The following is a 25584-nucleotide window of genomic DNA, read 5'->3' on the forward strand; positions in this document are numbered from 1 at the left end:
TACGTTGTTCTTTATAAATATCTTTCTCTGTTTCGAATGTCGATTTTCGTTACTTAAAAAAATGTTGAAAAGGAATAGAAATCGTAATCCAGACGGGCTTGCTAAGAACGTAGGCAAATAAGTTGTTGCCAGTGTTGTAGTTTTGAGAATAAAAACATGTTTGCTTATCGTCCCTATCAGTTGAACGCCTAAGCCATTCTATAAAAAGCGAAAGGACAAACATCTTAATAGCAAACAAAACACCAATGGCAAAATGACCGTTGAAATAGAAACTGTGGTGTGGTAGCCGCGTGTTGCTGATGGTAGACCATTTACACTGGAATCGATAAGCTGGGGTAAACAGAACCACGCCGTTACTGGTCTGTTAGTTGCTGTACCAGGTCGGTCACATTCTGCGCCCGAAAGCCGCCGGCTTCGCATTGTTTGTGCACCGGAAACGGTGTTGCGTTCGAGGGCGACAAACAGCACGTTGGAGAGTCGCACGAGTGTACGTTTATTTTTGATAATTAGTTATGGCATGAAAGATTAAAGCACATTCGAATACTCCGACAACAGCAGTTGTTGGTTGGAGCTGTGATTTTTTGCGTCTAGTAACCGACATCGTAGTGCTTGTGGGATTTGTAGCGGAACGGCAGCGCTGTTCAACGAGTGCATGTGCATTTTGAACTTGTTTGTTAGTTACACATGGCTCAACCAGTGGTATAGTCGATTCCAGATTCATCTCTTCACTTTCGGAGACCCCTGATAAGCAATAGTTGATCTGCGCACATGGGTGTGCGTATGCGCGTGTACGTTTAGTCGGCTGTGTGCGTCTCAAAGAAAGTGCATGTGAGAAGGAATGTAATGCACCGTGTACGATCTGTCAAATCAGATCGAAGCAGGTTGTTGTTTTTCTTCTCGTAACACTTTATTTACCACCGCTCGATCGTGAAAAGTTTGAGAAAACTAGTCTCAAAACGCTTTCTGGTCACAAAGAAAACACAGTTCTATTAATTTACCATTTCGTCACTTACCGTGTGCTTGTGAGTTGTAAAGATTTAGTTCTTATTTGTGAGATTCTTGCCACAAGCTGAATCAATATTAAATATGTGATTTATTCTTTATCGCTATTTATAGATGTGTACCTGGCTCGAGAACTTCTGTAATGCAATGGACTTGTTTATCTAGTGGGGGAACTAATTGTGGGGGAATTCCTGTTTGAATGACGCCGAATAGCAGTGCGTCAAGAAATCTTCATCTATCAACTACGACGAACTAAAATTCGCTCCCAGATATGCTGGACGAGGTAAGAAACAGTTGAGCTTGGAAACTACTGGAAACTGGATGGAAGTTTCCAACGCATCGATGATATCGATGATAAATATAGTAGCATCTTATGCTGCATATTTGCAAACAAAACTTTGTCAAATGTATATTGCAAAGGCATATAGGTTCGAATGGTTAACACGGTTATTAGCAGGGACTGTGAAATTATCATCATTTAGCAGCTAGGCAGACTGTTTTATTTGGCAAATATCCCGAACACATCCCCTTTAGCACCGCGATCCATAACTACACCGTTTAACAATGCCCCAGATCCTTTTATCATCCGCCTTCAAGAAGCTTTGGTGTCAATTTCGAACGCTAATTGGAGGACAAACAAAGGCGTGTGGACTGGCTTGCCCAACCAAGCGTCCGACCATGCACTTCATGCGGTTTTCAAATATAGCCGATACAGGTGGCAATCGATATCGCCAATAAGAAGGGTAATTTTAGTTTTTTTTTTATTGCTGGTGTAGGTTGTGGTCATGATTCAAATAACAACGTAAAGTAGGTTGGAGAAACTTGGAGTAGGCGAAAAATTCTTTTGTTGACTCAATTATTCCGATGCAGGGGTTGACAAATTCCAGCCCGCAGGGCACATCCGGTGCCCATACAGATTTTATCTGGTCTGTAAGAATATTTGTGTATAACTTACAAGAAAAGCAAAAGATTTTTAAAAAGATATAACTAGCAATCAAGCTTTGGTAAACGATATAAACATTCGTTTTATCACTAGGATATCTATTTGGAAGTTTATTTTGGTATCGTAACAAGTTAAAACAGTGCTTGTATCCGAGCTATATTGAACTGTCAAAAATCTCTGAAAATTTACGCAGTTAGTTCAAAACACGAGCTGCAGCTAAAAACTTTCACAAAGACAAAGCACAGTTATCTCAAACCTACGAATGTACGAAAACTGAATGTACAATATAAATCCTATTTAAGGTTAAAACTTCAATACCATTTTTATCATAAACACAAAGTATATGGATAATGCTATGTATTTAAATTATATGAAAATAATGGTAAAAATCAAGTCAAGATTGAATAGTGAAAGTTAGGATTTTTTTTATATCACTCCAAAAACTAAAACAGCAGCATATGTAAAACTAAACATTTCTTATGGTATCTAGTCCACGTTTTGAATTTTAATTTAACAACCTGGCTCCTTTGTGTGTCAACCTCTGATTTATAGCATGGGTTTGAGTATGAGTATAGAATACTAGGACAAAATATGACTTTTTTACCGTGAGGGGCTTACTATACTTTTTTTCTTTACTTACGTGCTTAAGCTGATTTGTCATTCATCTGAAAGGATTTGATTAGGATTCGAAGCCACGAGTCGATTACTCGATTTATTAATTTAAATTAATCTGAATGAATTATTAAATTTGAAATCTGACCTACATCAAAATAATTTACACCCAATATGACCACATAAGCCGGTTTAAAAATCAACATTATTCATCAGAAAACACTCATCACCGTAACTTATGAAGATTACGAAGTATAACATATTTTTCTCAAATGAAAAAATAGTTAATATGCGAGTTTAAAAGAAAATATGCTTTTGGGAACGTTTCACCGGACCATTGCAAAGCTCTTCGAAAGCACAAGCTTTTTAGAAGTTTATCTTTATGTCAAAGCTTCGCTCTGCTTGGAAAAAGCAAGCGAAATCCGTTATCGGAACGAAAGAAAATTAACCGCCGGCTAATTGCGTTCTTTTCTACTTGCAGAAGACAGCAAAGGCGGTTGTTTACCGCGGTAAATGGAAGCTGGTCGTTCTTTGGCTAGTCGTTGCGGTACTCGGACCGTCTACGATAGTTTCCAGTCGTATCGTTGGCGAAAACCATGCCGGTTCCAATGTGTTGTATACTGAAACTGATTCGCAACTTTCTCACGCGTTGGATCACACGACGCCCTTATCGGCGGTAGGGGAAATATTTTCGCCACCAACTGCACTGGAAGGTGGTACTGCTGCTGCTGCGAGTGCGATCAACGGATCAGTGTTGGCAAATTTACCGGTGCTTCTAACGGATTCGGCCACAAATGCGAGCCGTACAAAGGGTATAAATTCGTCGACCCATGAGACTGTTAACGGCATGCCCAGTGCGCTGAAAGAGGCCAGCTCAGTGGATGAGCAAGTTATTGGCCAAGTAGCCAACAGTAGCATCAGTACTTCCACCGTACCTTCTACGACGTCAACCGTATCCTCAACCACAACCGTCGCTAGTACTAGCACGACCACGACAACGACCATCGCCACCACTCCCGCGCATGTCGGGGCACAACCGGTTGCACCCACTACTAGCACGCCCCCGGCGGTTCCGGCTCCGATGCCGGTGATCGAGTGCTACTACGCACCGCCCGAGCTATGTGCGGAACGTCGGGGGGACTGCGAATGCAACATTGATCCGGCGGTACCGGGGGCGCTCTACTGTTGCAATGTGACCGACATCAACAAAGCAATTGGGTGTGTTGCATCGGAAATGTCCAACTGGAAGTATCTGCACATTCGCAACGTAACGATGCGCGAGCTGGCGCTAAACGTCTCGAATCGATACATCAAAACCCTTCTCTCACTGTCGATTACTGATGGGGCGATACAGCGTATCAGTAATTCATTTGCGCGCTTCTCCTCGCCAGTGTGTTTGAACGTTTCGAACAACAACATCAGCGAGATCGAGCAGCGTGCCTTTCGTGAGCTGCGCAGCCTCACGATGTTGGATCTTTCGTACAACAATTTGTCCACGATACCGTTAACTAGTGGGCTACAGAAGTTCCGGCTGGATATACGGTATGTGCGAGCATTGGGCAGTCGGGTTTGTTGCACTTGAATGTCAAAAGAAACGACAATGAAATCATTTACGGTTTGGTTTTTCTCGTATCGTTGCAGTGGTAATGTTGGTATGCTGTGCAAATCGCTCTTGGAATCCCTCAAAGGGGGTGTCAAGTTTAAGGACCCGGAATCGACGTTTTGTCTGACGAATCGCACGTTCAACTGGTTCAACTCTACCGACAGCTTGCCGCTGCATCAGCTCGAAATGATACAGCGCGTGCAGGACGAGTGTCCGGAAAAGTGCACCTGCGAGTTGGATCGGCTTAACTTTGACCTAAACAACACCGAGCGGAAGACGATTACCACACGCGTTGCCTGCACTGGTCTCGGGCTAACAAAGTTTCCCGATCGGCTGCCGGCCGGCACGGTGACTTTGAATATCTCGAACAATAATGTGAGTTTAGGGGACGCGTGCGCCGCGCAATCTTTCGTTTACCCACCGGCCTCATCCTCATTTCTAACGTTACAGATAACCAGCTTGGAGGCGTTGAACCACCCGCCGTACCAATCGTTGCTGCGGCTGCACGCGGACGACAACCAAATTAGCTCGTTGAGCGAGCTCGAAGGGATGGACTTCGTCTCGCGGTTCACGCTTTTTTCAATCCGCCGCAACAAGCTGAAGACGGTCCAGTCGTACATCTTCGCCAAGTCGCTCGATCTCGGCTCGTACATTTTCCTCGAGGGCAACCCTATGTCGTGCGACTGCAACGCGGCCAAGGGCTTCAAGAACTGGCTGCTCAGCCGGAAGGCACAGGTGCCCGACCATGAGTATATCTTTTGCGAGGGCAACACCAATCTGCCCCAGCTGGTGACGATACAGGAGAGCAAGCTGTGCCAATCGCAGCACGACTGGACCGACTACATCTACTATCTGATCGCGACGGAGGTGCTGCTGCTCATAGCGCTCGTCTGTAAGGTGTCCTACGATTATTGGGTGTTCAAGTCGGCCGGCTATCTGCCGTGGCCGGCGAACAAGATGCCGAAGCTTCCGTGCGATTGCCTGTGTGAGTAGAGTATCCCGTTCATATTACCGGCCGAGGGGCCATTCTCCGTTTGAAGTTCACGCAACACTATTTGAAATTGCCCCACGGTGGAAGAAAATGCTGAAAGCAGCCACAAACTAACGATACAGAGTGTCGACTGTGATAAAATAGCTTTCTCGTGCTCGGATTAGTGATGAGAATAACGATGCAGGAAAGTGAGTCAATTCAAAGTGAGTGAGTAGGAATGGAGAGTCAAGTCCTTAAGTCGTTCAGAATAATTAGGCACAATCAGAACGATTCAATTCTTTTTCCTGTTGAATGAATTTTTACGATGTTTAACGTGCATAGATTCAGCGTTCAAAAAAAGGGGTCTTCCCTCCCCTATCGACCACTCTTTGGGCTACAATGAGCCCTAAATCATTCTTTTAGAGCTAAATTCTTCTATAAATTCTTCTTCATTCTGAGCGAGGTAATTTCTTCGTTTAAATCACAAAAAGGGCCAAAATTAATCATCTTGGTGAATTGAATCAATTCACTCATTAAGATGAATCAACTTACTCACTCACTTTGGCTCAGCACTTTGCACTTCACTAGCTCGGATGTTCTCCACCCTTTGGAGTGGGTAAGCATATTTTAATGCTTGGAACATGTGCTGCAAATCCTTCATGTAGGTAACGAATTGAATGAGACATAATCTTCCTTCCACTTTTTATTTATTGCTATTGTACTTTGCAACCCAGCTAGTGGTCACATTTGTAATCAGTCGAGTATAGAACATAAATAAACAATAAGAAACAAATGGCGCAGAACGGCTTTGTTTGTCACGTATTGATTTTATTTTCATTGCTAATGCAGAGTTGTGGCAAACGATTTTGACAAGCATAAACACAAAGTAGATTCAACGGCGCGACGTCTATTGGACAATATTATCTTCCATATCCTATTGCCGTAATGTTTAGCAAGGATAGCTCCTCTATCATATATCAAACAGAAAGTACACGTTTGCGTCAAAAAACATTATTAGTTGTTTCAAATAACTGTGGCCATCTGGTTATCAGGTTAGTTTATATCGAACGATGACGGTCATTCGGTTCCATGAACAACGTAACGGTGAAACGAATGGTACTGTCGTATATGTAAGTAATATAAGCTGTATTGTTTATTCTTTCGCAAGGGGGTCTTTGATAATGTTTCAACAAATCCTTAAAACAGGCCCTGTCGAAAGTGCATAGAGTTATTTTATTGCTAAATTCAAACCATGTTCATGGCTTAACATTTAATTGTCGCTTAAGTAAAATTTATTGTAATATTATCGTAAATATATATATTAATCATGAGCTATTCGTTTTGAGGGCTTGGAGAAAAGGAGAAACTACCTTATATGCTAGAATTGTTTCAGAATACTCCGTTGCAGCAGCACACGTACTTGACCCACATATTCGAGCAACTAATGGAAGCTGTCCTTTGCACCCCTATCACGGACTGCCTACTCCCTGGAGTGAAGGTTGGCGTCTGAACGTTGCATGGTAGGACGGTTCCGGATATCAAATTTGCATTCTTCCAGTACGTCAGTGCTGGATGTAACGCAACAACGGTGCGGCGAAACAGAAGTGAGCAAAACGTCTCGGCTCGGGTAAGTAAACGCGTTGCGAGAAACAGGGCACACAAAACATGTCCGGATGGTGTGGTTGATGCGCCCGGGCAGAGCCCGCACCTGCTGCAAGGCCCCCTAGAAGATAATTGAAAACATTTTAATGCAGGCTCCAGAACGCGCCAAGCCGCCAGCGGGTTGGCGACTCCTTCGGGTTGGCGGAGACTCGACGATTATATCCCACCGGGCATCGGCAGATTTGGTTCCGCCGGTCGGTTTCGCTCACGGTCTCGAGACGAAGCGGTACGCTGCGTGTTGAATTCTTGATTTGTCGTTTTAATTCATTTCGATTAGCTGGTGTTGGTGCTGGTGTTGTGTCGGTCGCACATCAGCCTGGTGCTGCGAAAGAGGTTCCCCCAGGGGAGTCGACGCTAGTGCGACGCCGCTTCCCGGGTGGCGATTTAGATGCGGGTCGGCTTGCGATTTTCTCCGTTCGGCGACAATCGTACAGGACTGCGGCGTATTTACTCCAGTGGAATTAATAATTTTACATGCGAATCCGACCGATTTACCGATGTATAGCATCGTCGGTTTCCTTCAGTAGTGCCCCGAGCAGCGGGCGTCTGCACACTGTATTCAAACGTCACTTTGTCATCAGTCGAGCGTAGTGGGATGGGCGAAGTAGTTATTTGATTAGTTTTGTCCGTGTAGCTTTGTAGGGGCCGACTTGTACAAGTTCATTTGGGAAAATCTATTAACTAAAACACAAGGATTCAATACTTAGATGTACTTAACATATAGTGCTTACGTTTTTTTTTGTTTACAACTTGCTTTCTTGCTTTCAGTTCCAGTTCGGCGTCGCATCAGAGCGGATGGTTAGCAGTGCACGAGGTTCCTGAAAGGGTTAGCTGAAAAGTAATGTTATCTTAGGCACGGCCGCGTGGTGTCGCCGAGCTGGAGCTCAAGTCAGAGAAATCCTAGCCGACGCACATCTCGTGCTGTTTGAGTAATCAAGCGGATCACGAGTTTCGTGCGATCTGACAAACGGAAGGAAATATTCCTTTCGTTACGGCGGGTGAACAGCCGCATTTTGACTGCGCACTAGCGTGGTTGGCTAGCAGTGCTCCTGGCCGCATGGTGGCAGTCAAAAGGCGACGCCTACAGAAAATATAAAACCACAGAAAATCAGGACATATGGCCTTTAGTTGCCAGTCCTTAACCTAAAGAGGTCTATGTCTCCAGGTTAGCTTGCGAAGGCCCAGGAAGCTGGATTCAATAGCCGTACTGGAGTAAATCCTCGACGAAGTGAAGAAGAAGAAGCTTTCTTGCTTGTGGTGAAGAGTCTCTAAACATCCACGCAGGAGTTGTATCCGTACAGTAGTATGTATATTTAGAAAAAAACGGTATAGATGTTGATTTTAAACAACTGTGCCCTCTTTGCTTTGGTTTTATGAATTTAAATAATTAAGGACAATATGGAATTGGTACACTGTTTGTTTTCCTTATTATTTTTCATTACGGTTGGCGTTGCCATTTGTCCTTTAGTGTAACGCTCGTGGAGGTGTACTAAGGGTGGTATATGAAGAATTATTTCGTGCATCATGATCCTTTTTACCTGAAGTTTCCTTCAGTGTGCTTGGGCACAATCACTTACCGGAGATGCATAAATAATATTAATAATAATGTTTCCGATTCAGTTGTGATTTTCAGTTTATAAAGGAATAAAGAGTCTGTATCAGTTTATCAAGTCTACGAATGGTGTTGCTATTATGTATTTTGGCAGCCAGGTTGTCGAAGGTCTTCCGTAGATTATGGACCAATTTTTCCATTCTACAGTATTGTGATCTATTCTCTGTTTTTACTGTTTGTTTATTGTTTGTACTTTTTACAATACTTGGCGTATGTCCTTTATGCTTTTGCTGAGATTTCTAGTTATGTTTTTTGGGTTTCGTGAGGAACAAGAAATTGCTACGCCGCCCGAATTAAAAAGTATAACAATTGGAAATCAAATGGTAGGGAAAAGTTTGTCCCGTAGTTTGCTTGGGAAGCAGCGGGGAACAGCCATCGCCGTGGTTCCGTTCAATAAGCTCGCCCGTGACGCGGATCCTACATTGCAAAAGTTCATATTTGAATGGAATTGGCAGTATCATTTGTCGGGCGCATTTTCCGTGCTCGAAAGAAAAGTTGTCGCCCCGAGCTGCAGTTGTCTAATTCACTCTCACATCGCCTGCGCCCGGGGATTTGTTTGTTTTCTGCCATGACGAGCTTAGTTTACAACACACAACATTCGATCGAATGGGAGACGAGACGGTTCGATGTAGATTTCCGTGGAAAGATAGAAGTCACGGTTGTATTACAATCAAAAGTTTTCCTATTAGCAATATTTTGGCGGTGGTTTGGTATGATCTTTATCCTAAAGCTAGGCTGTACATATTACTTACATGATGGTGTTGAATTTTATAAAAATACAATCGGCTCGGTTTCGCTCAATTCTTCAACTAAATTTGATTAAGTTTCCTAACAGACTTTACATTAATAGCAAAGAAATAAAAAGCAATAATTCTTAAGGCGACTACTATCAGCTAACTATTGAAATTCTATGGAAAGGGATACTAGCAATCCATCGAAACAGCAGACGACTAATAAGCTGCACGCGATAGTTCGATATTTCGCTCAGTGTTTCCGCTGACAAGGCACTGTTCGCGTCGGGAAAATGGAAATCTTTGGTTAATTGAAATCGAGTGCCACAGCGGCTCGGGTGAGGGGGGGGGGAAACCTGGCGAGCCGTTTCATTAGGACCGGTTCGGATCATCGGATCCGTTGTTCGCATCGGCAGTGATTCGGTTTCGGTGCGGTATGATGAAGTGTCAGATTGGACTTGATTGTAACAAATAGTCGTCAGATGACGTGGCATATACGGTGCGGGTGCCTGCGAGGCGCATACTTTGACGATGTAGGACAGGGGTCGGCAAAAAAAATCGGTCGGCATACAAAAACCCATCTCAATTCTTATCGGTTTTGTTTCTTATCTCGATGTCACTTTTGTTTTTTCCCAAACTTGAAAATTACAATTAATTTACAATTGAATTCCTCCTATACTTTTTTATACACTTCTTATAACGTATTTGCATTATTGATCGTGCTAAAATTTCCTAGTCTCATGAATCTCATCCAAATTCCGAAGGCAAAAACTCGTTTACTTTGCTTCGAAAATAGCTACGATCAACAAATACAGTTTTTATATTCAAGACGATGTAAAATAGCACTCTCTACATTGGAAATTTCTCGTAGTGTTATTTTCTCCACTGAAATACTACAGCAAAACCAAAACAAAACTGTACAACGAACCAAAATATATTTATAAAAACGATCCAAATTGCAAACAAAAATAATCATAATTGTTTTCATTGGATTTTGATCGTTTTTAACAAATATATTTTGTCGAAAAAAGTTTAATGACGATTTTTTTTAAATATTTTATCTTACTCCATTTTTTAATGTTACTTTACTATTTAAAAAGCAGATATTCTATACAAAATGGTTAAGTATTACTTTGAAAACATTAAATCATAATTTAAGCTACCCGCGCTTTCGGTAACTTTCTAATCATCTGGCTCTTTTTAGGAAATGTATGGCGACCCCTGATGTAGGACGATGGAAGGTTGCTAAGATACGACACTCATCGTTGGACCAGAAACGAATGTTAGAAGCGAGTAAGGGGCAGACACGTAAGGTTACGAAAAAAGCTTCTTTAGAAAGGGAAACTTGAAGTGCAAAACATTTTCAAAAGAAACTTTTCAACGCACAGTAAACGCCAAACATATTTGCGTATCACCGAAACAACAGAAACAAGAGACTAAATCATCGGATGCAGCGAAATTTGCTTCCGAAAGTAATTTTCGGGCCGATGTATCTAGTGATGAGGAGCATCAATTAAAACGGGGTGGAAGATAAATCACGCTTCTATCCGCTTTCTGAGGATTCAACGCTGCCTCATATGGTTAGTTTCGACGGACCATGGAAGACGCAAGGTAGTAATTAATTTCCACTACGCGCGGTAGGAACAAAACACAAGATGGGGAAAAAAATCAACTCCGGAACAGAGCAGCAAAAGAAGGGACACTAGGTTGTAGCCGCCTGTGCGCGGAGTAAACAAGGCGAGTCGGAATGTGACGACGAGTGTAATTAACCAGTACTTAGCAGCGGATGAGATGCGATTTGTGCGATTTGATGATTCGGCTGAGCGCGAGGCTTGAGCGCTGAGGAGATGACGCTGTGCCGGCGCTAAATGCCTGCCTGCCAAGATGAGCAAGTCCGTTGAGGCAAATGAGTATGATTTATCGTTCTCGGTTTGCCGAATGGAACGGATTTAATTGATCTCTGCGTGGAGGTTCGGTGCGAAAAAGGCCCTGAGAAGCGGGGGTTTGTCAACGCCAGGCCGTAGGAATAATGGCGGGAATCGATTTTTTCGAATCTGAGTGGAAGGAATTAAAATGTGCCATAGAGAAAAGGATTCCCAACTCCTCCTACCATTATGGGTGTTGAGTATTTTTTCCAGCCTCCATTTGTTATGTTTAATATTCGCACGATTTCTTCCTAAAATTTAATTAAATTTTAAAAAGGATTTGTACTGGAAAGTCTAAATGGTATTATTTGAAATAAGATTAAGTAAGTAAGTTAGTTAAAAGATGAATATAGTTATGGAGATTAGGGTAGCTAAGTTTGTTTGAAATGTATAAACGTATCTAAAACTTCTTTTTAAAGCAAGCGATTAAAGTTAAATAGTTCCAATCTCCATATCATTCGGAACTGGCTCATAGTGTCTTGGCTCATCCGGTTTTGCATCTTGTTCACGTCGTAGCCATATTTGTGCCTTGCTGGTACTGACACCCATACACACACACCCAAACACACACACACACACACACACGCCCTGTGCAACGGTTATCTAGATGGGGTGATCCCGGGGACGCTGGAAAATCATATTTGCCTAATCGAGCGTGCCTAATTTAACTATCTCACTAATTCCACGAGCCGCGCGGGAGTCGAAGGCGACGTCGGCGGGGCAGGCCAGGGGAAGATTTATGGTACAGCGACCGCACTGCAGTCCGTGCCTAGCGTGTCCCGCTGACTAGTCGAATGGAGTTAAAAAGGGCTGTGAATTTGATAGTTGACCGCTCGGCGAAGCGGATTACCGAATAGAAAATCGGTTTCGGTTGATCGCTTGCCTTCTTTACGGCGAATTTGGTGCTCGTTTTCTGGTGGGCTGTTGCTCGGTTCTTCCTTTCCGTTGCCTTTCGGTGGCGCCAAACAGTTTCATCTGGTTTTAACTACTCCGAAGGATGATAATCGATTGGCTAAGACCATGTTGTAGTTTTTTATTTGTTTGACTGCAATTTCATATAGCCGTTTTCGATGAAAACCTGACGCTTGATGATGGTATCGTATGCAATTTGGGGTTTGTTGGTATCGATGTGGCCATCCTGCACGGTTTACGTCAGCCCAGCAACTTTATCCCAATTGTTTCATAAAGCGATGACATGGCACGTTAGCTGAACGTTGTCTCCCGTGGTCGTGTGTATTTAAATCAGTGGAGCATTTTGTTCATCAATACCGGTGCAAGTGCAGCAGTTCAATGGTGGAATGGGTTCCGCATTGTCTACGCCTAGGCCGCTTTTAATAAGGTTCGTGTCGTATACCGCAGAGAGGCTCTGGGTGTGTGGAGTTTTCCCTTGAGGGAAAGAACGTTTCTCCAACCATGGTGTGGGTTTAGAAAAACATACATCCTTTATACGTTGAACAGTGTAATGGTAAAGTATTTTATCGTTGCCTGCACTTTCTATATTATTATATTATTTCTATCGGTTGTCTAAACTAAAACGAAACTATTATCGATAGTTTATACTAATAGTGTACGTAAAATTGGCGACGGGTTTGTTTGACTTCCGCATTGAAAGTTGAATATGAAGTTAGAAGATCCAAATAAAGGGTTGACGTAGCATTTGATAAATGTATGAAGAGTTGTTGTTAAACATAAAAGAAAATGGCAGGTCTGAAAGTTATTCACACACGGTTGTTAAGTTTAGCGAAGGTGGAAGAGAATTCAACTACATGCACAGTGGGAATTTAAGCCAAACAAACTAACATTATTTGCGATTAAACTAATGTCTTTTTAAGATCATTAATATTGCAATTATTTTATATACGTCCTTCTTCATTTCAGTAATCTTAGGATTTTGATAATCATCATCATAATTAAAAATAAACAAAACTTGTGAAAGTAACAGTCTGTTTGGATGTAAAAATGACCTAAACGATAAATACAATAATTGAAAATTTCTTCCGTCTTGAAGTTGGGCAGGACCTCAGCATTAGTAAAAGGTATTTTGGATTATGAAAAAAAAGCAGAACCATTCTAGCTTTGCTAAGGAAAACGTGCGGGCTCGGGTCTAGATTTCAATTATCCTTTTCTATATAGTGTAGAGAGAAGAATGCAATTGAGTTTTCTCTTTCTTATCTCTCAATTCCAATTTTTCCCTTTATGTTGAAAGTATGCATCGAAATACAGTCGAAAACTGATAAAAGATATAGTTTCTAGTTTCATCGCAGGTAACTCCTACTGTGCAATGGTAACCGCGTGCTCTAGGCAGGCTGGAGACAAACCACGGGAACAGCATACAACTACATGTATTGCAAAGCGTAATGAAATTCCGAGTAGAATATTGTTGGAACACACCAGAGCTGCCTTTAGTGACGGCAGCGCCATCTCGAGGGAGTTGGTCGATTCGGTGTCCCGAAAAATCAAGGTACGTGCTATTGCGGGATGGGACCATCTGCCCATGCTGTGCATACGGTTCGCGTGTGGTCGTAGCGCTTAACAGACACCGATAATATAGTCCCCCCACGGTGCGAGTCCCTTCATGCTTTTGGGCTGCATTCGGCCACCGTGGACTTGCTGTCATCTGAAAACCCAGTGCAAACCATGGAGTTTCGCGTTTATTGTATTAAACACGTGTGCTAACACCACCGATAACATCATACGCTTCCTTAATGCTGCGCTCCTCCGACCGTTTCCGCCGATTTTCCACTGTTCTGGTCGTTGGTACCTCAACTGCGATGCATTCTTACATGTTGGGCTCTCCAAGCAGAACAATTTTCAGTCGCTCACTGCAGCCATACGCAGGTCTCTCCCTGGAAGCGAACGTGTCTAAGGAGTCATGAAGAATGTACTCAGATTGGCAGGTGCAGAACTTTTTAATTCGTTTGCGTTAGAATAGTGTATCTGTCTTCTGCTTAGACTGGATTTTCTTGCTTGATTTGTGGCAGATATTGGGGAACACATTTAGGCTGCTGCTTGATGACAATGTTAGCTGTCCTACATTACGTTCTTCTGTATTACAAACTACCGTAGTAGCTATAGTAGCAGTATCTCTGATGATAATATTTTGATTTCAAAGTATATTTTGGATAGAGAAGTATATTTATCGGGATATTTTGAGCTAGAGATAATTGTTGAGTTATCGATTACAACTTCAACAATCTAGTAGTCGATAGTTATCTGTGATGAAGATGCTGCAAGGAATATTCTTAGTCTGTCTGTTGGTCTCGTCTGTTAGTTTGTTAGTCTAGTTAGTCTATAGTCTGTGATCTGTTCTGAACGGAGAATAAAAGAGGATAATAATAAGCGAAGTATATAACCAACAATAATCATCGGCAAAATTATTACTGAAAGAGTCAAATCGGACTAACTAAATTTAGACGAATTTAGAAACAGGTTATATGCCATCCGTATGAAGCTAAGGATGAGATTCCAGTTAAAGCCTCAGCTTCAGCCGTGTATCATGAAGCCCAGTGTAAGTATCGTGGCAAGCGATTAGTTGTAAACGAACCCCTGTGCAGGTGGCGAATGGTTCATGAAATATGTAAGAGATCACTCACATATGTAAACCTCAGCCAACGTAAAAGATCAAGACTTCAGCAGCGTATCCCAGCGATGCTGGGGCAAACCCCGAACCCGTTGGGATACGCTCAGGGGCTTTTTCTCGGCCGGTTCTCGACGCTTCGCTCGCTGGCGGCGAAAAGTATCGGGAAGGAAATATATGACTGACACTCCCAGGAGGAGCCGAAGCGTTGGGTGTGAGGATTTTGGTGCCAACGGTTGGGAACTTGTGTCGTAAAATAAAATCTGATCTGAAGCATTCGCTCTACGCGAACTTCTTCGCCCGGGATATCCACTTCGTCGTTGGTTTTTTGGATTGTGTCCATCGAGTGGGAGCGCAAGGAAGGTAAGCGATAGTGACGTTTTTGGGTCGGTGCACTGATGGCGGCCGTCGCGGAAAGGTAACCAGGCTTACCAATCTCCCGGAACGATAAATTTTACCAAATTCGGTCTCGTTCCCTCTTCAGCGTGTTTCCCTATAGCTCCAGCGTCACGGTCTATCTGCCTCGCTTTTACCGAACTTTTCACGGCTCAAAGTTCTATCTAAGTTAGTGCGCTGGGGGTCGTCTCTTTTCCGGATTTGCACATGCATTCGGCACATCCGGAAAGAATCTACAACCGCCGCCGCCGCCACCACCCGGCAAATGGGTTGGACCCTGGCCCGGCGTCGGTTCTGCCTCCGTACGGGTTTTTTTTTGGTTTTGTTTCAAAAAGGGTTCCTTACGCCATATTACGTCTGCCCGATGACAATGATGGCAGCTATCTGGCATGTTCCGGTGTATGTGCGTTTTTTTTTCACGAAACTTGGCCAAAGTCTTGGAATACATTGAGCCACGATTCGACGACGAGGGAAGTGTGGAAGCCGGAACGGCGGAAATAACACTCGAAGGGCCGCCTCGGGAGGTTCGCAGCTGTACTCGCGAGCGCTCGTTGTAAACGATGATGTTGAATTTATTCCCCAATTGGTAAAATGTGACGGCACGGGCACACGGATACGCCTGCCACAATCGTCTTATCGACATTATGATACTTACCCGGCAAACGGTGGCAGACAGTGTGTTTGTATGAATAAAAGAGGTAAAGAAGCATGAGAAAAAAAGGACGAAAGAGAAAAAGAAAAAGAAAGAGAGAAAGAAAAAGAGAACCAATAAGACACAGCATTTCCCGACGTGGAACACAATAACCGCAGAACACTGTCAACAAACAGTAGTAGAGTTGAGTAGCGAGACACAAATAAGCTGAAATGAAAATTGAACATAAACTTGCTTCTATTAACACATTGACTGCCAAGCGTTTTAAATACACTGTTTTAGTATAACATTTTTTGATAAAATTTGTTTAAATTGAACAAAAACTGAGCTACCCAAAGAATTAGTTTTGAATATAGATATAGTTTTCATGTTGCATTTTCATTTATTTGTAGGTCGACAACTTTTAAGATCTAACGACAGCTGAAGTTACAACGAAACAATTGTTTGTTCGATCTAAAAATGACGGAAAGTACTGTAAATGGGAAGCAACCAAATACCAAACCAACCGAATTCCCAACGATCACAGCCCGTTGGGATAACCCGTTTCCAACATCGCGTCCCTCTCTCCCTTAGGATCATAAAAATTTAAATGCGTACCTCCTTCTTGGTACGTTCGGGTGGTGCGTGGTGTAAAAATGGTGCAAGAAAAATTCGAAACCCAAAGTGTTACCAAGGGAGGCCAGCCTCCAGGGTTCGGTAGAAAAGCCGCGCCGTGTTTGCGTGCGTGAAATCTCTGTCCACCGGGGAGTTTATACCTCCATCTATAACGTATCAAAAAGGATGGTTGAAAAATGTTGCCGCGCACAACGCGCGACATCTGTTCGCAATGGTGAAGGAAACATTAGAGCTTGTGAAAAAGTCAAATTATCTTGGCGAGCTAAGACGCGCGGGAATTAATTGCTCACTTTGGGTGTGGTTTGCTTTATTAGCAAGCACGGTTGCAGATTTTACACGTTGTACAAAAACTGCTATTTCATACAACTTGAATATTTTTACTTGCTAACTAGTTACTTTACTTAACGATAGTTTCAAACGAGTTCTATTTTTTCCAAATTTATGTTTTCTCAAATGTTTCTCAATCCATAGTCGTTTTTAAATGAATTAAATGTTCATAGCTTCTTGGAAAACATAAAATGTTTGCTATTATAAGCGTTGCAAATCCAATACCATTATTACCCTTTTTAATTTTTCAATCATTTTAGATCAATTATTGACAACTCCTGTACGTGCTATATTTTTTACGTTTCTTTCTTATTATGTAAGAGATGTTGTGATAATGTGCCATACATTCATTTTTTTGCCTTTACGGTATTTCTATTCCTAATTTTGTGGTACATCATTCTTGATAAAAACGCCGTAATGGGAAAAAACAATATTTATGCCCCATTATTACAATATCTTTCCATGTAAAGACTAGTAAAATTTTTAAAAAAGTATGCTTATTTATGTAACGTTACAATTAACGATATTTTTACAAAAAATCTCAAAAAATGGTGGGTAAAGGTACTTTATTTTTGTACCGACTGCATGTGTAACAACAAGCATCAATTAGGTACAGGTTTTATTATACGGGAAATAATGTTTTGAAAGCTGTGCAATTTGATTGGTATGCTAAAATACATATTTTTTGTATTAAGCACTGGGCGGCTCCATTGATGAAGTTGAGTCATCAATCAATCTCATCAAAAACGAATGTTAAAATTTTCTTTCGATCTCGGTGAACGTTATTTTGTTTTTAATTTTGGTTTAACCATAGCCAAGGATTTTACCAATTGGATTTATTCTCGGATCTGCAGTACAACTGCAGATAATGCAACAATATTGAATCTGTTACGCTTACCTGTTCGAAAGTGAAAATTGAACCACTCGCAAACACCTACACACACACAACCACAGGTACAGTGACACATTTACGCGGACGTCTATCGAAATGCGTCAACGTTGTTGCACTTCTAAGCACATTTTATGGTGCGAAGAGACGACGGATTCGTCCAGCCGCGGCTACTCCACATTACCCCCTCCTCCCACGCGGTACTTCCCGCTTCTGTTTGCGAGCCCGGGAAGGTGCATAAGCGAGCACACCCACCTTCCTGTAGCCCAGGTTGCAGGAATCGACGTGTGGAAGTATTTCACCGCTTCATCAAGGTAGATATTTATCGTGCGTGCTTGCTGGTGGTACCGTTCCGGTATGCGCTGTTCGGATTGACCGGTTCCGGCCTCGAATCGTGGGGAGGGGAAAGTCGCTTCCTGTGAACCACCCGGCAGCTCGTTAAAACGATTCAATGCCGCTTGTTAAGGGCTTCAGCGCGCCGGATCGTTTGAAAAGTGGGCATATTTAGAAATTAGCAACTGTCACTGAAACTCCTCGCTAAATGCTCTCCCCCCCCTTCACCCCTTCCCCTTACCTCATATAATATACACACCATAATAAGGTACATTTATTTCGTCGTAGTCGAACCAGAAGGGTTTCTCTGGAAGCGCAGCATAGCGAATGCATTTTCACTGCTTTATTTTGAATCCTTAATGTTCTTTTGTTTAACAATTCCATATCGTACTCATAAAAGGCTGATGCAGCCCAATCTATCAGTTATTCAAATAAAATAAAAACATTATAGTAAGCTTACTTTGTATGTTTATTTTATGTGCACTATAGTGTTTTACTTCACTGAATGTTCGTTTTACACAGAGGGCGTTTTATTTGTCGTTTCGTATATATGAATCTAAAGACTGTCATGAATGTTTCTTTATTTTTGTTTTTTAAATTTATTTTTGTGTATTAAACTGTGATTTTGAATGTTTTTATTCATTTTTAGTTTAATAACCAAACCAGATTCTTATTCAAACGCTTGGTCGAAAGTAATCTCAAATTTAAATTAAAATAACGTGTAATGATGAACGCGAATATCAAAACAAGCATTTTTATTATTGAAAAATTTGCTATTGAGAGTAGCCAAATAAGCTAACAAAAGATTAAAAATAACCTGTAAGTATAAGGATATGTACGTGCGTATGTGATTCAAATAAGGTTGTTTTTATTTGTTTGAAAGATTTCGCAAAACAAGCGGCAAGCATTTGACCTACTGGAGAGCTCGTTGGGAAAATTAGTTATAAAGGAACACCGGTGATTTATTGCGCGCATAATCAAGCACAGCGGATCCCTAATAAGCTTAGCAAGCAGCAATAGAACGGGGTCGTGGAAAAGGGCGGAGAGCGAATCATTTAACCTGATTCAATTACGTTTAAAAAGTGGAAGAAAAACTGCTGGCAACGAGTGTTGAATTCGAAGGCCATTTTAAATCTTGGTAACCTTGGTGCTTAGACGCAGTGAAGACGTTCGGAAGTATGTCTTTTCTTTAAGAGAAAACTGGCCAAAATGAGCCGATTGGTATCGGCGCTTGGTGAGTTCGGAGGGAAAATCTTCATTACGACATCTCGGAGACAGAAAAGTCGATTCGCCAGGCACGATTGATTGAGCCATGAGTCAGGGGAAAAAAACGTGGAACCCTGGGAGGTTACGGTCGGTTGGTTACCGGAGAGCACAGTAATGTAGTTCCCTCGCGCGACGTCGGTGGAAAAGAAGCACGAAGAGGAACCGTTTACCATAAAATGGAATCGAAAGAATAGAATCGCACGCCCGCGAACCGCAGGAATTACAAAGCCATTCATCATTTTGTAATAGCATTATACAACGTGAGTTGAGGAAAACCATCATACCACTCACGCACTTACACGTACAATAACACAGACACATACACGCAGAGTGTGGGAGTGCAGACAAGGAAGGGAAAAGAAAGGCGCAAACAAAAAAGAAAATAGCGTTCCTATTATTATCATCGTAATTACTCGCTTCGCAACAGGCAAATCCTACCATTCCCATCTCTTCCCAGCAACCATTTTATATATGAAACGGGTGTGTGTGTGTGTGTGTGTATGTAGCGGTGGGGGAAGAGGATCGCGGATCGCGTAAAGGGCACGTATGACCTTTTGGTGGTTGTTTGGTGGACAGAAGAAAAAAAAAAACAATCCCCTTTGGCCAAACGTACGGTGGGTTGATTGAGGTGGTATTTGATTCGTTTTGAAACCAGAATTTTTAATTGTTTTTTAAAAGAGTTTTATTTTATCGTCAAATATTCCTTCGAAATTAAAAATTTAAAACCATTCAGTTACATTAAAGAATGCTGAGTAAGGCAATAAATCATATATTATCCATGCGTATGAAGTACTTTAAATAGTTTTAAGACTAAATAATACTGTTGATTATCGAACGCTCTTGAAAAATAATAACAGAGAGAAAACTCATTTCCCACTGACAGTAATTTTCTATAAGTTTGTTGAAACCTGAACATGAAAAGCAAACAATCCATAAAAATATCAATAGGTATTCATTTTTATGGGTACAAAATGAACAAATTAAGACTAGAAAACGCTGTTGGTAATGCAAATTGATGTTGGAAACTCATTTTCCACTGATAGATGTTTTCTAAAAGTATGTTAAAAGTCTGTTGAAATCTGATAAAAAAAAGCAATCAACCCATAAAAACATCATTAGGGTTCCATTTTTATAGGTACAAAAATGACCAAATTTAGACTATAAAATGCTGTTGATAATGGAAATTGATGTTGGCGCTCTGGAAAAATAATAAACGAGAGAAAACTCATTTGCTACTGACAGTAATTTTCTAGAAGTTCTCTGTTGTCTATTGAAACCTGATAAGAAAGCAAACAATCCACAAAAAAATGAACAAATGACTTACCTAAAAAATTACTCATGAATAAAACAATGGTTTCGAAAATCATTGTATATGGAAACTTCGTTTTTATCGTTTGAAGAGAAAAATAGTAAGGTTGTGTCAATTGAAAAACGCCACCATTTGGTCCACTGTGCAGCGAAAATGGACCGAACTCAGTGCCATCCCGCCAGCCATCAGGCTCCGGATGCTTTGATTTATTCACATATCAATATTAATTCCACCCGAGACCCCAGCCCGCGCCAAAAGGTGCTATGATTTATGTTTGGCCGCACGCATTGGGAGCAGGAGCTTTCTTTGCGCGGCTTCGGGACGTTCGCTCGAGGCGAATTATATGGAACACGAGCCCACGTGTTCTCATCCGCAGGCAGGTTCATCTGTCTCCTGCCACGCCACGCGAACGTTTTGATTTGAAAGCTTAGGGTTGGCTCTCGGGCTTGTCGAACGCCTGGGTTGGGTTGGGTTGGGAAATAAGTGGCATTTTTCGGCGAGTCACAGTGTCAGCACGCAGCTACCAGTAAGGTTTCGCATATCGGGGAACACAAAGGGAAACTGTTCGTTCCGGTACTGCGAAAGCTTTTTGCGCACAAACCCATTTTTGTTGCATTGTTACGAGGCTCTGTTAACTTTGTTACTGGGTTGGCTTGGTTTGTGTGGCCTACGGGTTTTGTGTCGAATACAATCTAAAGGAACAATTGTGTGTAGTGCAGACGTTTCGACTTTTGATATACAATGCAATGGAGAGAATATTGACTCTATCCTTTTTTAAGACCCTCAGGCTTACGAGATAAAATTGCTCGGGGAATGTTTTAATTAGATCGGTTGCAAATCAAACATAAATAAAGAAACTTTAATGATAAAAAAATGCTTATGAAAAATTGTTCGACAAAACAAAAGTTTTTTTTTCTCGAACAGCAAAAAGTTTTGAAAAAGTACAAAACAGAACATCGCATAATTGGAAAGTAAGTTAAAAACACTCATTTTCACTCTGGTGTAAGATATTGAAGGTAAAATGTATCATTTGAAAAAGAATTTCGACAGAACTGTTGGCGATTAGTGTTTTATTGAAGGACGTAGGCAAATTCCTCGTAAAGTGATGCCCATTTGGATTAAGAAGAAATGAGTGCTACATACTATTCAGTTAGTTGAATTGTATAATTTTGTTGAAAACCACCACTAAGAGCTTAGTTTTAATTCCCTGTTAAAAGAATCGAAGCTGCAAAGTGGATAGTACCGAGCCGAACTAAAAAGGAAAAATAAGGCCGAAAAAAAACTTAAGAGAAATAAACTCTGGCAACGTGTTTTTCTACTTACAAGCTTACAGTATCTTTCCCCTGTTCCAGGAAATGCAGAACAAACCAGGAAACAACAGAATAAAAACACACACACAAACACAACCGTTTTAAAGGTACAAAAGTGAGCAACAGGAAGCGCAAAAGCAAAAGGAAAGAGCGTACCCCGGTCGCAGTTAACTAGCAAAACCGTGTCAGTGGAAAATAGCTGCCATTTTATCGCTTTGCGCGCCTATGCTGTGGCACGGGATGCCACGAGAGCTTTCGTTTGCCATGGAAATGGTGGCAGGAAAAACTCCACCAGCACGGCGTGCGTGCATGTGTGTGGTTGTATCTGGCAACCAGAGAGAAATGCAACGAATAAAAGTCGAAGAAGCAAAGCGGAGGCAGATGAAGAAAGAGACCCATTTTCTCGCACCGAATATTTTCTGGACCAATGAAGTAGAGGAGATTGTGGTAAGATGAACCAAAGTTCAATGAAAAACATCTAGCTTTATTTTATTGGAAGTTTACAAGTTTTTGTTAAAGTCGTGATTCTTTTTTTCGTGCAAGTTATGTAACACTAGATTCAAGATACCAACTCAATTTTAATATTTCGAAAACGACTGAAAAAAACCAACACACCAAAAAATGAAGTGGTACATAAAAAATTGAAAAGAACAATAGTCCACACCAACCAAAAAATCAACCAAAAAACCAACCAAAAAACCAACCAAAAAACCAACATACTAAAAAATGAAGTGGTACATAAAAAAATAATAAGAACAATAGAAGATAGTCCACAAATATACTAAAAAGCAACATTTTACGGAATTGAAATATCTTCAAAATAGTGAAGTTATAGCGTTTTAAAAATAGGAGTCAAAATGACCCCTAAAACTCATTCGGGTAAGATTCCAAAGCAATATATTGTAGTGTTAAGCCGTCAGTTAATTCGAACAAGTGGGTTTTACAGTTTTTTTCACAGCACAATACAGTTTTCTCTTTTTTTCACTCGGAAGGTACATTTTGCTCCGCATTCTCCTTTACTCTAGCCACTCAACGCAAAATTTACACAACAGCAGTGTCTGCTTTTACGGCCGTTCGCCGCGTGTTCCCTCGGAGAGTCCCAGAGTTAATCCTTAACGAAGTTTCCATAGTCACCCGTGCAGCCAGCGAGCGGTATTTTATCTAGTTTTCTTTCAATTCTCTCTTGCTTTTGCACCGAGACAACCAGCCCGATTCATCGCTCGTTGCCGTAGCGTTATCAATTTGCTTACTTCTCTTTTCTGTGTTTGTATGTCAACTAAAAATTTGAAGTTCGTCCATCGTTGCGGATCGTTATTTCTGCCCATAGCCCGACCGAATGCGTGCGTAAAGCTGCGAGTCTACGCAACCGTCGCCGTACAGGGTAGCCCAGATGATCGGCGGAAGCTAGACACTCTAGAGAGGGTCATTCAGAGAGCCGTTGTCAGCTTGTTGACATTCCATTAAATCGATTACTGCACCGCCGTCGGACGGCAATCGCTCGGTGCAGTTAGTCAATAGCATTAATGTAGGAAGTCAAGGGTAAATAATACTTGCCGGGCCGGCCTGTCAACGAGATTCCCGAAGCTCATTGCGAAACTCACGAAAAAATACTCGCCCACCAACTCCGTCGAGTTTCTCTAACGCAAAAATCCATGCGATCGGGTACTGGCGGGGACGGAAGGCGGGTGAGATTGAGTGGATTTTTACGTCGCTTGTTCTCGCCCGGCATTTTTTTATCCCCCCTCCCCCCACTCCTCTTTCCTGCTCTTCCACGCGTATCCTGCAATCAGCCAAAAGGTAAACAGCAAGAAATGCCAGCTGTTGACTTTTCGTATTTCCACTGGGTGCGTCGTCGGTTGTTGACGCTGGCTGTGAAAGTGAAGCGTTGCGACGCAAACGGGCGATGCGGGAAAAAGGGAAGTATAGCTGGGTGCAGGGGGAAAATCATACAAATCCCGGCGGGTGATCATTTCCGGTGGCAGAGAGTACGCGTGAGCTGGGGATGGGTGGCTTCTGGAAAACTGACCACATCCCGAGCCCGCCTTTCATGCATGTTGTCTGGCCAGTGTGGCTCACTGCTGCATCCTGCAGCGTTGACCAAGCTGGCGAAGAAGTTGTAGCATTCGCATATGTCCAAAGAATTCACGAGCTTGAACGGTTCATACTTTATTTGAGGAAAAATTTAAATGTTTGAAGCAGTGTTGCAAAACCACTATGCCTACGTTGAAACAAGGAGTAGAACTGGAGTAAAAGAGTAGAACCAGATAACAAGATAACTTAAATAAATAAAAAGAAGGTGAACTTCAAACATGTGCAAACAAACATGTACTCGGGCAACCGGTCAAAAAGTCTTAGTAACAGGCACAAGTTAGTCTTAAAGCATAAATTAATCATTATTTATTGTTGCTACAGTTTTATCAATTATCAAGGAAAATCCCAATTAACTTTTTTTGTTTGCATAGAAGACGAATGCTATGTTTTTCTGTAATGAAATAAAATCTGACACTTTGTGAAAGCTTTGTGCGTATTATTGATTGTCATTTTCAGCAAAAGTGTCGAATTTTATTTCATTTCAGTGAAATTTTATTTCATTTCCCCAGTATTTTAGCAGCTTTACAGACAACACCACCATGTGTACTTTGCTTTTAACGTGAACAATGATTATTTAACCCCTTCACAGTTTTACAGCGGATGGAATTTTTACTATTTAGGTGTTTGTTACACGTTTGGTTTCTACTTTCGTTGCGTGTCATTTGTTATCGAGTGTCTTGCTTCGAAAACTCGCTCTTATGTGTTTGTATACCTTTACTCTTATATTTGATACTAATCGATGCAAGTGAACCAAATTTTTAATTATTGGCAAACTGTTGCTGATCGCAATCATAAATAACACGTATGCAAACTGACCATCGATTAAACATTAAAATCTAAAAAAAAATAGGAAAATATAATTTCCTAGACCAAAAACTATGCAAAAATGTAAAAACTGGCTTTTTGGTTGATTTGTTCTGCTTCCTTGTTCACATAATTTGTATACGAAACAAGAGTACAATCAAATTTTATTTCTAATTTGTCACAACAGCCAGTTATTTCTAGAAAAAAAAAGATAATTATGGATTGGAATGGCTACCTCTCGGAATTCAACAGAAATAAAAACAAGCACGGTATTGTGTCGTTTGAGAACCACTGGCTATCAGATCAAAGTTAAAGAAACCAACGCCTGTGAAGAACATATCGCCGGACGAGCTGAGGAGACTCTTGACGGCACTTCACTTCTTCTTGACGTGATCAAACTCTTACAGGGCAGGAAGGCTTATTGTTCCTCTCTACAGATGCTCTTATTGTTCCGTCCACATTTTCCCACGCTCGGACACAGCCCAACCTGTCCCCGTGGGGTGTCCGCGAAGGAAAACATCGATACTGGCATCGACACTACCGTCGCTTGATCGGTGAACAGTTTCCTGGTGGAAAAGTCGCGGAACAGCTTGTTCATTCCCAGCGATGCCGTTGACGACGCGTCCGGAGGATGAAGTGGGAAGAGCCCCGGATGGGTTGGGATCGTACCGAGACGGCGCCACACACTTGGAGCGATCAAGTGCAGGCCCAAGGATCCCAATCCCTGAATCTAACTTTTTCGCATCGCAGCTTTAATCTCTCACTCTTTCTCGCTCACCCTCTCTCTACCAGGGGAGGGTTCCATTCACACTGAAATCCACCCCGGAGCCGAACCGTTTACTGCATCCGGCATCCCAATCTAACTGCCCCTATCAACCCTCCCCTCTTCCCCCTTCGCCCCGGATAGTGGCAAAAGTTTTCATAATTTATTACTTTCGCGCGCGCGAGAGTGGTA

General features: G+C 41.8%; 2 protein-coding genes across 2 annotated transcripts in view; both read left to right on the forward strand.

Moving 5' to 3' along the window:
• Positions 1-1273: 1273 nt before the first annotated feature.
• LOC131291014 (protein halfway) lies at positions 1274-5246 on the forward strand. The gene is made up of 4 exons (XM_058320206.1): positions 1274-1285; positions 3039-4099; positions 4199-4535; positions 4611-5246. Exons 1-4 carry the CDS (start codon positions 1274-1276, stop codon positions 5151-5153), a joined length of 1953 nt encoding a protein of 650 aa, XP_058176189.1. The 3' UTR covers positions 5154-5246.
• A 954-nt stretch (positions 5247-6200) lies between these two features.
• The window catches only part of LOC131291015 (lachesin), a 148286-nt gene continuing 128902 nt past the window's right edge, over positions 6201-25584 (forward strand). The window contains exon 1 of the mRNA XM_058320207.1: positions 6201-6260. Coding sequence (XP_058176190.1) covers positions 6201-6260 — 60 coding nt within the window. The remainder of the gene's footprint in view (positions 6261-25584) is intronic.

This window comes from Anopheles ziemanni, chromosome X (assembly GCF_943734765.1).
Source record: "Anopheles ziemanni chromosome X, idAnoZiCoDA_A2_x.2, whole genome shotgun sequence".
NCBI classification, from domain to species: Eukaryota; Metazoa; Arthropoda; class Insecta; order Diptera; family Culicidae; genus Anopheles; species Anopheles ziemanni.

Excerpts from the sequence above, each read along its gene's own strand:
- LOC131291014 (XM_058320206.1), top strand. Across the intron at positions 4,100-4,198 it reads AAGTTCCGGCTGGATATACG|TGGTAATGTTGGTATGCTGT; the intron begins GTATGTGCGAGC and ends GTATCGTTGCAG. Across the intron at positions 4,536-4,610 it reads TGAATATCTCGAACAATAAT|ATAACCAGCTTGGAGGCGTT; the intron begins GTGAGTTTAGGG and ends CTAACGTTACAG.